Source organism: Trachemys scripta, chromosome 7 (assembly GCF_013100865.1).
Source record: "Trachemys scripta elegans isolate TJP31775 chromosome 7, CAS_Tse_1.0, whole genome shotgun sequence".
In the NCBI taxonomy this organism is placed as follows: domain Eukaryota; kingdom Metazoa; phylum Chordata; order Testudines; family Emydidae; genus Trachemys; species Trachemys scripta.
In genome coordinates, this window is record NC_048304.1 from 116,080,847 (window position 1) to 116,094,949 (window position 14,103).

The window sequence follows — 14,103 nt, forward strand, 5'->3', positions numbered from 1 at the left end:
CATTGGTGATGAGATTGACAAACAAGGAAGTAAAAGACAGATTCTTGTTGGCTTATTCACCATTAGAAAATAGGTGATAGACTGGCGGGAGGGAGGCGGGAAGAAGGCTAGGAATTTTGTTTGTAGACCAGATAAAAGAGCTAGCAAAGTAAACGTCTGTCTTTGAGCTCGTAATATAGCAATAACACAAAACAACAGGAAGGAAAAATAAAATCTTTTAAAAAGTGAACCACCAACATTTGGCATTGACCATTTAAATATCAAAACCGTCTACATTTCGCTTTGCCTTATTCAGGTCGGATTTTAAAACTATTAATTCAAAGAGCTACTAAAACATTTTATCAAAACTATTTAAGACAAAAGGTCTGGGACTTTTCAGGTTGAGGAGACACAAATATTTTTAAAAACAGAAATTCCTAAATTATTTTCATTTTTTTTTAAAGTAAATTAATATCTTTCAAGTGTCTGATGTAATCTCTCAACTATATCAGCTTTAGATCCTATATCAAAAATACATGAGCAGTTTCTTTTTTGCATAATTTCACCTTCGTATCCATTAATTATAAAAAAATAAAGTTAAAAACATGAGATCTGATGATAAAATATATTGAAAGAAATATTCTAACAAGCCGTGAGCCATCTTCTCAAGAGGTTAATTTATCAGCTCAACATTCAGAACCGATGGGCTCATTAGCTAAAAATTGCATAAAAAGCAGCTATAGGTGAATGTGAATGAGTTTGGGCAGTCGTAGATGCATGGTACAGTATACAAATAACAAGTCGTTTCTTTTTAAAACTTTTTGGACATTGTTTAAACACATACTCACATGCGGCTTTAACACTGTAACTTTACCATCACTTTTACTATATGGGAAGCAATTTGACTCCAATAGCAGAATTCAATAATGGAACTGGATTTTTCTTGAGATGAATTGTAAACATACTATTTGCTGACATTCAGTGTTTATACTAAGGGAAGAGGCACCAGAAACCAAAAGATTTTTGTTGTTGTTTGTTTTAAAATATTTTTAGCTTGATCCTAACAAGTCGTTATTCGGATAAGGTTCTGCCTGACTAACTCCCACACAAGATTTGTCTGAGTGAGGATTACATATCAGACCCAGAATTCACAATGCTTCTCGGAGGTGGTTTATTTTTTAATATTCTCCCAAAACCCTGTGTTCATTTCAACAGCTGGAAAGTCAGAATTGTAAATCAACTGGATTGGACTTATATAAAATCAAAATAGTTTTGGCGAGTGTAAATTTCAGGGGCACTTAGCTTCTTCACTTTTCCAAAAATCAAGAACTTCTACGCCCTAGATAATATTTTGAAGCGCTGCCCAGCAACAAAAAACTCATTCCCCACCCTTTAACCTGGGTTTGGCTTGCTCTTTTTTGTGTGTCGAGTAAAAGAAAAAGGATGACAAGCAAATGCTGTTAATGTCAAATGTCTTTTTTTTTTTTTTCCCCAACAAAGGAAGAATGTCTTCTGAGTTTACTTACAACGATGTGTGCTGGAGATGGAGACCTAGCATCCTTGAGGGCTTGTCTACTCTGAAGGCTCCCTGCCTGAACATCAAGCAGTGGCCATTTCATCTGGAGATACTGGATGGGAGGAAACAAAAATGGGAAAAGAAAAATGAGTTCAGAAAAGAAAGACAAAATAAACCAACAAATCCTAGCTAACGTGGGCAAAAGGATACAACTTAAAACATACGCAAGGATCTGAAACGAAAAACAAAGAGACGGCAGGTACCTTTGTATGGTTATGTGAAACAAAACTGGTGCAGAGCACTTAACATTTTCATACATCAGCATTTTCAAACAGCAGAATAAGGAAATAAAGCAAATTGCAAAGACAATGTTATCGCGAATGAGTTTATTAACAAATCAGATCTGGAAGAGGAAAAAACACACACAGAAATAAAAGAGCTGAGAAACTGAGAGGGGCAGGGGGAAGGGAAGAAGGGTGGACAGTCAAGTCTTAAAATAAATAAATAAACAAACAACTCCTGAATCCCAGCATATTATCATCTCACAGTAAGGATTTATTCAGCAAATGCCAGTAATAGTAATAATCAACTTCTATAGCTCTTTGTGTCTTCAAAGCACCATACAAACCTCACCATGCAGTTCTACTCTGAAAGGCAACTCTGTGTTCACCGCTGTGAGGTGCCATGTTTATTTTCTCTCCGTGGCTTCCAGATCAAATGTTCTCAGTTTACAAGTTTATTTTGTGCTACCTTTGCAAACTCGACCAGGAGGTCTGTAAGTCAAAATGGGTTATTTCTTTCTTGGGTATCAAACAACTACAACCCAATACTTGATGGGGGCCCCATCTAAAAGAAATCTTTTCTGAACCCCTTCTTCTGGCCTTCAAACAACCCCCCCAACTTCTCCAAGCTCATCATCAGAAGCAAGCACCACACCAACACAAAGCAGCACCAGACCCTGCCAAAACAACCGATGCAAACATCTGTAGACATATTTCCACTGCTGCAATGATCAACACCCTCCACAACACACCTTTCAAAATCCATGGTTCCTACACCCGCCTATCACAACATGTGGTGTACCTCACCCAGTGCACAGAATGCCCCAATAGCAACTAAGTGGTTGAAATCAGACAATCACTATGCTCTCGACTGAACTCACAAAGGAAAATGATAAAAGACAAAACCACCACATCTCCTGTGGGTGAAGACTTTTCACAAAGCGATCACTCTGTATCTGACCTATCAATCCCCATCGAAAACCTGCACAATGCTTTTAAAAGACAAGCCTAGGAGCGCAAATTCATAATTTTGCTAGACACTAAAATATGTGGTTTTAATAAAGACACTGGATTTATGGCTTATTATATCTGTAACCCACTAGCCCACCTTTTCTGTCCTATGATTTACAGTGTTGTTAACAGGCCACTTCACCTTGAATGGTCCCTTAGTATATGTGCTAACTACTTATGCTGAATTATCTATTCGATCTTGTATTTATCTGTGACACTCTGAGCACCTTTCCCAGACCAGAAGAGCAGCTCTGTGTAGCTCAAAAGCTTGTCTCTCTCACCAACAGATGTTGGTCCAATAAAAGATATTACTTCACTCACCTCTTCTCTCTAATAGCCTTCCATGACACCTCTGCAACCTAACTTCCTTCAATAGGTTTGCATAGGTGTAACTGATTGGCCTTATAAGTGAAACTTAAATAACCTAGCTGATGATACACAAGAAGAAATAGAATACAGCTCACTCTGTCATCTGCCTTGATTCTGTGGGTCACTGAAGTTACCAGAAGAGCAGATGTGCTAAGTAAGAATGTGCTATTTTTACTTAGTCACTTTTCAGAATTGAACCACACTTCAAGAAGCAATGAAGTTTTGGCACGGACTTCACTGGGAACAGATATGGACTTCAAGTTCTGCACTAGGGCATGCACGTCTTCCCATTAAAGTCACTAGAATCACTGACATGCACCGGTGAGAGAGAGCAGAAATTGGCCCCAACAAACTAGTAGAAGAAGTATACCTGCAGTTCTCTGAGATCTGCAGCCAGATGGATGGATCAGGCTGTGGAATAGTTTTCTCAAGGGACATGGTGAAAGCCACATTGCTTGTGACATTTAAAAACAAACAGAACAAAGTTCTGGAGGACACACTATAGTGGGACTTTCCTGCACTGAACCTTCATTGATCTAACGGGTTACGTAGGGTTACCATACATCCTCTTTTTCCCGGACATGTCCAGCTTTTCGGCACTCAAACCCCCGTCTGGGGGGAATTGCCAAAAAGCCGAACATATCTGGGAAAATGGCGGAACTCTTCGGCTCTGTTTAAGAGCCGAGCTGCCCGAGCGCTATGGGCTTCAGGCAGCCCCCTTGCCTCCAGACCCCAGCCGCCAGCCGGGCACTTCCCCTCCCGGGCTCCGGCGGCGCAGGGTCCGGAGGCATGGGGGCTACCCGAAGCCGGTAGCGCTGGGGCAGCTCGGCTCTTAAACAGAGCCGAAGAGTCAGAGGAGGAGCAGAGCCTCCGGCCGTGGCGGCTCTGCTCCTCCCCAACTCTTCGGCTCTGTTGAAGAGCCGAGCACTACGGGCTTTGGCAGCCCCCATACCTCCGGACCCTGCGCCGCCGGAGCCCGGGAGGGGAAGTGCCCGGCCGGGGGCGCAGGATCCGGAGGCAAGGGGGCTGCCCGAAGCCCAAGCGCTACCGGCTTCACGGTTTGCCGGGCAGCCTCCAGACCCTGCTCCCCCGGCTGGGCGCTTCCCCTCCCAGGCTCCAGCTGCACTGGGGAAGCGCCGGGCAGCCCTTTCCGCATGGCTGGGAGTGGGAGGGAGGAGGGGGCGGAGTTAGGGCGGGGCTGGGGTGGGGAAATGGGCGGGGCCAGGGCCTGTGGTGGGTCCTCTTTTTTTATTTAAGAGATATGGTAACCCTAAGGTTACGTCTATTCCTATTTCTGTGCTGGACCCGTTATATCCAGTGTCTGCATCTATTTGCTTCCATGCATTTAGCAGGATACTAATGCCTTCATTTATGTGCACACAACATTTACTAGTGTGAAAGGCCTGGTAGGCGCAAGGCTGTATGCACTGAGGGGACCAAAGAGACATCGTCAACAAGAGATGCACTATCATTTCAGGTATGTCTACACTGCAATACAAGGCCTGGCCCGAATCACAGAATATCAGCATTGGAAGGGATCTCAGGAGGTCATCTAGTCCAGCCCTCTGCTCAAAGCAGGACCAAGCCCCAGACAGATTTTTGCCCCAGATCCCTAAATGGCCCCCTCAAGGATTGAACTCACAACCCTGAGTTTAGCAGGCCAATGCTCAAACCACTGAGCTATCCCTCCCCGGCCTCAAGATGCAGGGCTAAAAACAACAGTGCAGATGTTCAGGTTCAGGCTGAAGCCCAGGCTCTGAGACCCTGCGAGCAGATAGGGTCTCGAAGCCTGGGCTCCAGCCTCAGAGACTCAGTGCTACAGGTTTTTTACTACAGTGTAGATATACCCTTGGAGAGTCTCATATTTTCAAGCTTTGGAATTCAAAGAAATAAACACGTGGTTTGTGCCCCTTTCGGTTCTTCAAGTTCCAAGAAAAAATTGTTTTTATTAATCTTCACATTTGGGATTTTGGCAAACTGGAGTAGAATCTTCCAGAATTTGTAAAAAAACACCTATAATTATTTCAAAGAAGCAATGATCACAATTTTAATCACAAGTTTCCCAATGTTTGAAGTTTAGGTGAAGGCCCAGCTCTCGGAGACAAGTGATTAGGAGAAAATCTCAGCTTTAATGATTGTTATTGTTATTTTAAGAGTAAGAATTTACCCATCCTGGTTTTGGACAAAAGCTTGAAAATGTGCCCTGAGAGTGCCGTAGACTAGAGATTCAAAAAGCAGAAGGCAAATGAAAAGAACCTAAAAAGGTATCATTAAAAAAAAAAAAAGGGGGGGGGGGGGGGGGAGATCATTTTAGGATTTTTTTTAAAGACCAATCTCATTATTTTGGGGGGAGTTTGAGTCATGATTTTAAACATCTGATGTTGGCAACACCGGACAAATCAATTACTGAGGCTTGAAAAATCTCAGGTACCGTACACATGGTGATTGTTACATCACCATATAAACGTGACTATGAAAAAATAAGTACAAGGCACTAAAGGCCTGTGTGTCAGTTCCTTCATAATGGGTTACACTGAAGGTCACAAACCCACTCCACTAAAAGAAATAATGATAAGTGGATTGACAGTCCACAATGAGTAATAGCTCCCCAAAATTTTCAGCAGCATTTTAAAATGTTTAGAGCTGGTGAAAGATGTTGCTTCATCACCCTACAGTCTGAAGTTTGCTGGATATCCAAAGAACAGGCACAAGCACAAGGTAAGTGCCCCCACAGCACATCTCAATGTGCCTCAGATCTGACCTGAATGACCCATCTGCAGGGCAGGGGTTAGTTCTACCACTACTAACATGCAGTAAAGGCAGTAAGTGCTAGCTATCCGAGTGAGGCATTTTTCCTAGACCACCAGACAGCCATCAGATGGTTATGAGTGATTTAAAATATTGCTACACGAGCGACAAACCCACAAAGAAACTCATTTTGTCAGCAGTTTTAGCAGATAGGTAGGTCAAGGACTGACCAGGCCTGGACACTGGAGTATCTTTTTGTCACTAGGCAGCACTCCCCCAGGGCACATCAGATGCCCTGAATATGCAGCGTGGGGAAGTTCATATGAGACCCTTTCTACGTGCTATTATGTGGCTAAAAAAAAGGCTGTGGTCTCCAGTGAACAGTTCAGAACCTTTTACTGGTACTAAATTCCCTCAGAAAGAAACTCCATGTGAAAGTAGGGTGACTAGGTGTCCGGTTTTTGACCGGACCCTGGAGGCTCCTATCAGCACCGCTGACCGGGCCGTTAAAAGTCCGGTCAGCGGTGCCACGGAGCTCAGGCAGGGTAGGCCCTACCTGTCCTGGCTCCGCGCTGCACCCCAGCAGGAGCCAACAGGTCCGGCTCCTAGGTGGGGGGGCCACGAGACTCCGTGCACTGTCCCCACCCCGAGTCCGGACTCCCATTGGCCAGGAACCGTGGCCAATGGCAACTACGGGGGCAGTGTCTGCGGGCGAGAGCAGCACATGCAGAGCTGCCTGCCACGCCTCCACCTAGGAGCCGGACCTGATGTCCACTTCCAGAATGCAGAGTGGTCTGAATTCCAGGAGAGGCAGGAAGCCTGCCCCAGGCCCCCACCCTGCTGCACCATTGACTGGGAGCCACTAGAGGTAAGCCTGCATCCCAACCCTGAGCCCCAACCCCTCTGCCCCAGCCTAGAGCCCCCGCCCACATCCTGAACCCCTCTGCCACACACCCCAGCTTGGAGCCCCACCCCAAATCCCTCATCCCCGGCCCCAACGCATAGCCCACAGCCCCAGACAGAGCCCTCATCCCCCTGCACCCCAACCCCAGCCCGGAGCATCCTGAACCCCTCATTTCTGGCTGCACCCCAGAGCCCAAAACCCCAGTTAGAGCCCTCACTCCCTCCCGCACCCCAACTCCCTGCCCCAACCCAGTGAAAGTGAGTGAGGGTGGAGAAGAGCAAGCAACCAAGGGAGGGGGAATGTAGTGAGCGGGGTGCAGGGCCTCAGGGAAGGGGCAGGGCAGAGGGCCTTGGGGAAGGGGCGGGGCTAGTGTGTTCAGTTTTCTGGGATTAGAAAGTTGGCAACCCTATGTGAAAGGTTCAATTTTTCCTGCTCCACCTTCAGTCTCTAGAAGAGGGTCAGTAATTTCACAGTGATTGCCACAATGTCCAGGTAGAACGGCTAAGTGAAAGAAAGAGCCAAGGAGGAACTTACAACTGCTTTGCTCTTATATGTTTAAATCCCAGTAAAACCCTTCTGCAACCCACCCCTAACAAAGAGATGCCAAGAAATCTCACGTTGCAAAGTCTAGGAGGTAGCCAAAGCCGCCTCTTTTCCTGGACACAGTTGGAAGTGAATTCAAGTGGAGTCCAAAAAGAAAACTCCAAAACTTAAGGTTCTATTTTTTGCACACATGCACTCTCACACGTGCAGCTTCCATTACCACCAGTGGGAGCTACACGCGTATCGAAGGGGAAAATAAACAGCCCTCATAAACAGCGGTGATGTGCAATGGTCATAAAGTAACTTCTATCAGCTCTAGCCAGTGGAAAGCCTCCAGTTTTACATTCCGGCCCCATCAAGGGCAAGATGTTCTGTCCCAAGGATAAACACAAAGGGCCTCAGCAAGTCACCGTGTCAAGCTAACGAACGGACAGCTTCAATGCCGGGACGCTCACAAAAGTGTAATTGGCTGGCTTTAAAACGCCAGCCCCGTTGATAAATGTATGAAATATTCGTTTGGTTTAAGGTGACACGCCTGGCTCGAGGACTCCATGTCCAAGAACGGCTATGCCTATAATACGACGTTAATGCAGTGGCTTATAATTCTTACTTTGCATAAAAGCTTCATTGTGTGCCATATCCAATCTCCACAGGTTACCTGAGCCACAGCTTTTTACGAGTCTACAATACACATAATTTTCAATTATGTTAGGGCAGAACAGAATCACTGCCTATATAATATTACTGGTTGGAGGAAATGAGACTCAGCCCTACTGCCGAGAGAGCTAACTGAATCCAGATGGTTGGGGCGGGGGGGATGGAAGGGGGGAGAACAAGCGGTCCTATGGAGTTACGTAGCAGCAACCACCCCTCAGCAACTCTCTCTTTCACAATGGAACGAGATGCCAAGTAATTGCCGTGGCTCCCACCACCACCCGTGCACAATACATTAGGTATTAGGTTGGAAACTGTAGAAGGGAGGATTCTTTTGGCAGAGGAAGAGTTACAACACAGCTCGAACATGCAAACTTTGGTGGAAGGGGGGCAGAGACTGATTGCTTTCACAGGTTTACTGCTGCTGCAACGTTCAGTTATTCTTATTAAAAGAAGAAAATTAGGTCCTATTACAGCCAGGAGGTAAATCCTTTCCTTCCTTGAGCAACTAAATAGCAGGAAATCCTATTCTTTCAGTCCTAAATGCCGATTTGAGTCAGGCAGTTCCTCTAATTTGCAAGGGGACTACAAAAATTCAAGCCTGACTTTCCCAGCATTCTGACAGTGGTTTTGCATTCCTAGGAGGGGGGGCAAAGAGGAGGGAAATTCCCACCATCAGTAGTCCAGAATTAACACTCTCGCCCTCTCTGTACAACATTAGACACACATACACACTCCCCTCCTGCTTGTCTGCCTCAGTGTGGAAATTATGAATTGCCTATACAAACACTCAACTTTCCAGCCAATTAACTCAAACAAACCTGTGCAAATTATTTCCAAGCAAACTGTTAAAATAGGCTCCACTGCCACCTTCTTAAATTTTTTAAATAACGCAATCTTGGCATAAGTATTTTATTCTCTGTTTAATAATATGATCTAATTGTGGGTCATTAGTGTGGTTTTTTTTAAAATAACATTTCAAGCAAGAGAACTTATGCAAAATAATTCTTATGATGCAGGCCTCCGCACAAAGATTAAAATACATATGAGGCTAGCGTACTTGAGAGAAATCAAAGCGGTTTAAAAGGCTGTTAAATTGTTAGCACAAGGGGAAAGGCAAATATCTCAAACGGCCCAGATTTGTTTTTGTAAAAGGGGTGCAAAAAAGAAAAATCTTGAATCTTATAAGCAGCAAGATTTTACAAGTCACCTTGCTACTTCAGCTGGCATTCTGAAGGTCTGGTATACCATGGAACCCAACCAAAGCCACCTGCCTAGGGTCTCCAGTGACAGTATTAACAACCTGCTAAATGGGACTGCTCTTCCAAGACTTTGTTTTGAAAAATAAAATGCTATCTGGTTACTATATGTCCAGGTTTCCCCAGACATGACCTCTTTTTTGGTCCTCCAATCTCCGTCCGGGCAGATGTTTGAAATCTGAACAAACGTCTGTGATTTTGAGCTGGGCAGCAGGAGAGCAGGGGCTGCTAGCCTGCCGCCCAGCTTTGAAGGTAGCACTACCACCAGCAACAGTGCAGAAGAAAGGGTGGCATGGTATAGTATTGCCACCCTTACTTCTGTGCTGCTGCTGGTAGCAGCGCTGCCTTCAGAGCTGGGCAGCCGGAGAGCTGTACCTTCCCCAACACCAGAGCCGTGCCTGGGGTACGGCGAATCAGGGCGACAGCCCCAAGCACCACGCTTTGGGGGGCTCTGCGCTTCATGAGGAGGCAGGTGGGGAGAGGGGCAAGGAGGAGCCTCCCCGCCAACCTTCCCCTCCCTCCCAGCGCCTACTGCCAATCAGCTATTTCGCAGCGTCTGGAGGTGCGGGGGAGGGGAGGAAGAGGAGCCAGGGCGCAGCGCGCTCAGGGAGGGGGCAGAACTGGGTGGAGAAGAGGTGGGGCGGGAAGAGGCGGGGTGGAGCAGGGGTGGGAAGAGGCGGGGCAGGGGTGGAGCCATGGGGGAAGCAGTGGAGTGCGGGTGGGGCCTGGGCAGAGCCAGGGAGAGCACCCCTCGGCAGATAGAAACTCAGCACCTATGTCCCGGGCCCCGCACCCCCCTAGGGTGGCCCTGCCCCCCACCTTCCCTTCCCCTCAGCAATGTCCTCTTTTGGGAACGTGAAATATGGTATCTATTGGTAACTGCCTTCCAACACCCCTCACCCCCAATATTCAAACTTAGGAATGTTCATTAGAAACCATTACTCAAAGCACCCATCCAATGCTGTGATAATATGTTTTTCTGCAGCAGTACAGTTCCACTGGAGGAATATGTATGCATCTGTTTTTACCACACAGCTCCAGAACTGTTTCCACCACTGGTAGGCGCTAGTGAGTGCTGCCCCAGAGCAAAAAAAGCCCACTATGTGTTTTTAGAGGAGACGAGGCTATGCATCTCAGGTTCTGAGAGGCTGGTACATATTCTCCCCAAGAAACTGAAACACACAGAGACGAAGGTTCTACATGTCCAAGGTTCCTAACTGAATCCAGGGTGGAATTGGGAATCCTAGAGAAGCCAGAAACCCTAACTCACAGTCACCTACTCTATCTGCCAGCCCAAATCCCCACCTACACAATTTCCCTTCCTTTCTAAAAGTCCTTCATGGACCTTGACACACAGCCCATGTCAAATCATCCCTAATGCAAATACCCAGATCTAACCTTTGCCATTAGCCTCTCTCTTGGGCAGCAGCAAACACTCCTGAATCTTGTGGAAGTTCAACCCTGGATTCAAACTTTGCAGCTCAGGCCCATCTCTGATATCTAGCTGCCAACATTACTCAGGGTCTGTCAGTCTTTCAGCTTTCAGTCCGTGTTACACCCATAGTGATAGTGAGGACCAAAAAGTGTCCATACTAAAGTGACAGCAACATTTCTGGAGACCATACAGAGGAAAACCAAGAAGAAATAAGACAACCAACAAAGCCAAAGAGTTCAGCCAGGTAATTACTGTGTTATGTGGAAATGCAATCAGATGCCAAAAAGTGATCGGTACTTTACGCACAAGAAGCAAAGTTTGCAGCCAATTCCTGCTCCCATTTAAGTCAGTAGCAAAATCCCATTCAGTTTCTGCTCCAATATTTAATCCATTCTTCTTCTCTCTCCACCCAGGCACCAATAAGACAATTTTTAATCTATTACAAAGTAACTAAATTGATGGGGGATCAATGGAGAATTTTAGGTTTCCCCCAAAATGCCCCTCCCCTCACAATACTATGACAAATCACCTTTACCAAATACACAGTTTACTGTAAAATTCATAGGAAATCTAGTAAATAATAACAATTGATAATAAAGGGCCTGATCCTGCTTCCCAAAGGACCTGCTTCTTTCCAAACCAAAAATTCCCACCACAGTCAAGGGATGAAGAATTGAGTCCAAACACAAAAATACGTTTCTCTCTCCTCCACATCTTTCTTCTCTAGTTAGGAACCTTCTTCTAACTATCATAACCATTTTAAAAATACAATAATTTTAAAATAATAATGATACTTGAGTAATAATTACATAATAATAAATAGCCTAGAATAAATTTTACAGTAGAACCGGGAATAAATAAAGCATTATAAAAATCTCCTTTGTAAAGCAAATATATCGGGGGGTTGGGGGAGTACTGAGATAAACAAGGCACTGCAATATTCAATGAAGATGTAAATTCAAGGCCAATTCAACATACAAAAAGGTGTTCAGATAATATAATGATATTGCTGAACTGACAAATAACGCATGCTCACGCGCACACACACACACAGAGCAAAAACTTCTGTCCTTAATTCCCAAATAGTCATGTGTCGTGGTAGCAGAGCAGTGCATCGTGGGACAGATACTGAAGCTACACCTAAGCAAAAACACCTGTGGGACGGAATTTCCCTGCTCTTTTCAGTTTAAGTTACCCCTCCTCCTTTTTCCTTTCCAATACTATAAGAGTTCCCAAAGAAGGGGACCTAAAGTTGCCCATTTCAGTATTTCTTGCCAGTGTTAACTTCATTGAAATGATAATACAGTTCTTCCAGGGTCCGTTGTAACTTGGAGCATTAAAACTTACCCATTAAATAGCTCAGTCTGGTCTGAAACAGAGATGCCTGAAAACAGGATTAAACAATAACCGGGCACGTGCAGCAAGTACTCTTATCAAAGGATCTTACCAAGACCTCCAAGACTCTTGTGAGACAGGTAAATACTGTTCCTATTTTAGAATGAAATAAGGCAGACGAAAGTGCCCTGATTGGCAGAGGAGCCGAGTCCCAGCAGGGCCTATTGGGGTCAACCTCACCTCCGAAAGTCAGACTTGAGCAAAAGTGACCTGAGCAAAGTCACAGAGCCAGTGTCAGAGACAGGAATGAAACCGGACTCCCTTTCTCCTGCCATAACCACTAAACACCACCACCTCCCAGCTGGTGTTCACTCTGCTATATCAGTGCTTTGTACGCAGCTTTTCTTACACACATCTGTGAAAAAGCACACTCCAGTAGCCCCAGCTTGGTATCACTGCATCTTATTGATTCCCATGATATCTAGTCACAGGCATACTCACACTGCAATGCATAGGGCAGAAACAGCCTGAAAAAACTCTGTGCTTCTGTGGCAAAGTAGCCTGTTTTTAAATGCTAATAACAATCCTAATGAGATCCTGGGATACATAACCGGGGAATCCTGAGCAAGAGTAGGGAGGTCATTTTACCTCTGTATTTGGCACTGGTGTGACCACTGCTGAAATACTGTGTCCAGTTCTGGAGTCCATATTCAAGAAGGATGTTGGTAAATTGGAGAAGGTTCAGAGAAGAGCCATGAGAATGACTAAAGGATTAGAAAACAAGTCTGATAGTGATAGACTCAAGGAGCTCAGTGTGTAACTACCCACGTGGGGAACAAATATTTAATAATGGGCTTCTCAAATCTAACAGAGAAATGTATAACCTGAATGGCTGGAAGCTAAATCTAGACAACTTCAGACTGAAAATGAGCTATATATTTTTAGCAGTGAGAGTAATTAACCACTGGAACAATTTACCAAGGGTCATGATGGATTCTCCATCACTGGCAATTTTTAAAATTGATATTGGATTTTAATTTTATTTTTTTAAATATGCTCTAGTCCAGAACTGTTATGGGGAAGTTCTATGACCTATGTTGTATAGGAGATCAGACGAGGTGATCACAATGGTCCTTTCTGGCGTTGGAATCTATAAACCAAGAATTAGCTCATACAGAAGTTAGAATGAAAGGTGTTGTTATAAAGCAGTGGTTTTGAACGTGGGGGTCCGCAGACTATGACTGGGGGAGTCCGCGAAAGGTTGTCGTTACGACAGAACAGTGGTTTTCAATGTGTAGTCCGCGGACCCCTGGAGGACCACAGACTATGTCTAAGATTTCCAAAGGGGCCGCACCTCCATTCAAAATTTTTCAGCAAATGGAAGAAAGGTTGAAAACCACTATTATAATACAATGATTGATATAATTGAAATGAAGCATCCATGAACAAAATTAACCATTTTAAAACATTATGTGACTGTAATGCTCAGGGAAGGTGCTGAATTAACAATCATGGAGACAGAATGTGTCCACAGAAGAGATACTTCATGGGCAGCACCTGTGAAGGGGTAGGATCTTGCACAAACTGCCACCGTGTCTTAAACCTGACCTAGAGAGTCACCTCTATGGCCTTGTCTACAGTGGCAAGAACTAGATCTGTAACTCAGAAGTACAGCTCCAACAATGGTAACACTGATCGTAACGCTAGTGTAGAAAAGACTCAAATGCTGACCCCTCCGTCTACTGTAGAGCTTCAATAAACATTTGTGCCAGTGAAGTTACATCATGGAGAGAAGAAGGGGGGCATGGTAGGTGAGCAGATTACAGGACCAATTTTTGCTAGTGTACAAAAGGTCTTGGGTGAATGGGTAATTCAGCGTGCCCAATCACTGTCTGCAAAGAGCGACAAGGTTGTCACTTAGCACGGTGGGATTTCTGGTGTAAATACTTGGCCTCCAGAAACAAGAGTGAGGCCAACCAGACCCTGCAAGAACTAATTTAATAGAAAAATCATAAAGGAATAACATTCATGTGATGTGGAAGTACAGTAACAGTTTCTGCAGTTCATTC

General features: G+C 44.9%; 1 protein-coding gene across 32 annotated transcripts in view; it reads right to left on the reverse strand.

The window, feature by feature from the left end:
- Positions 1-14,103, reverse strand: part of TCF7L2 (transcription factor 7 like 2) — a 201,945-nt gene that overhangs the window by 121,968 nt on the left and 65,874 nt on the right. For all 32 annotated transcript variants that reach the window (XM_034775096.1, XM_034775109.1, XM_034775101.1 and 29 more), the window contains exon 4: positions 1,506-1,607. In XM_034775096.1, coding sequence (XP_034630987.1) covers positions 1,506-1,607 — 102 coding nt within the window. The remainder of the gene's footprint in view (positions 1-1,505; positions 1,608-14,103) is intronic.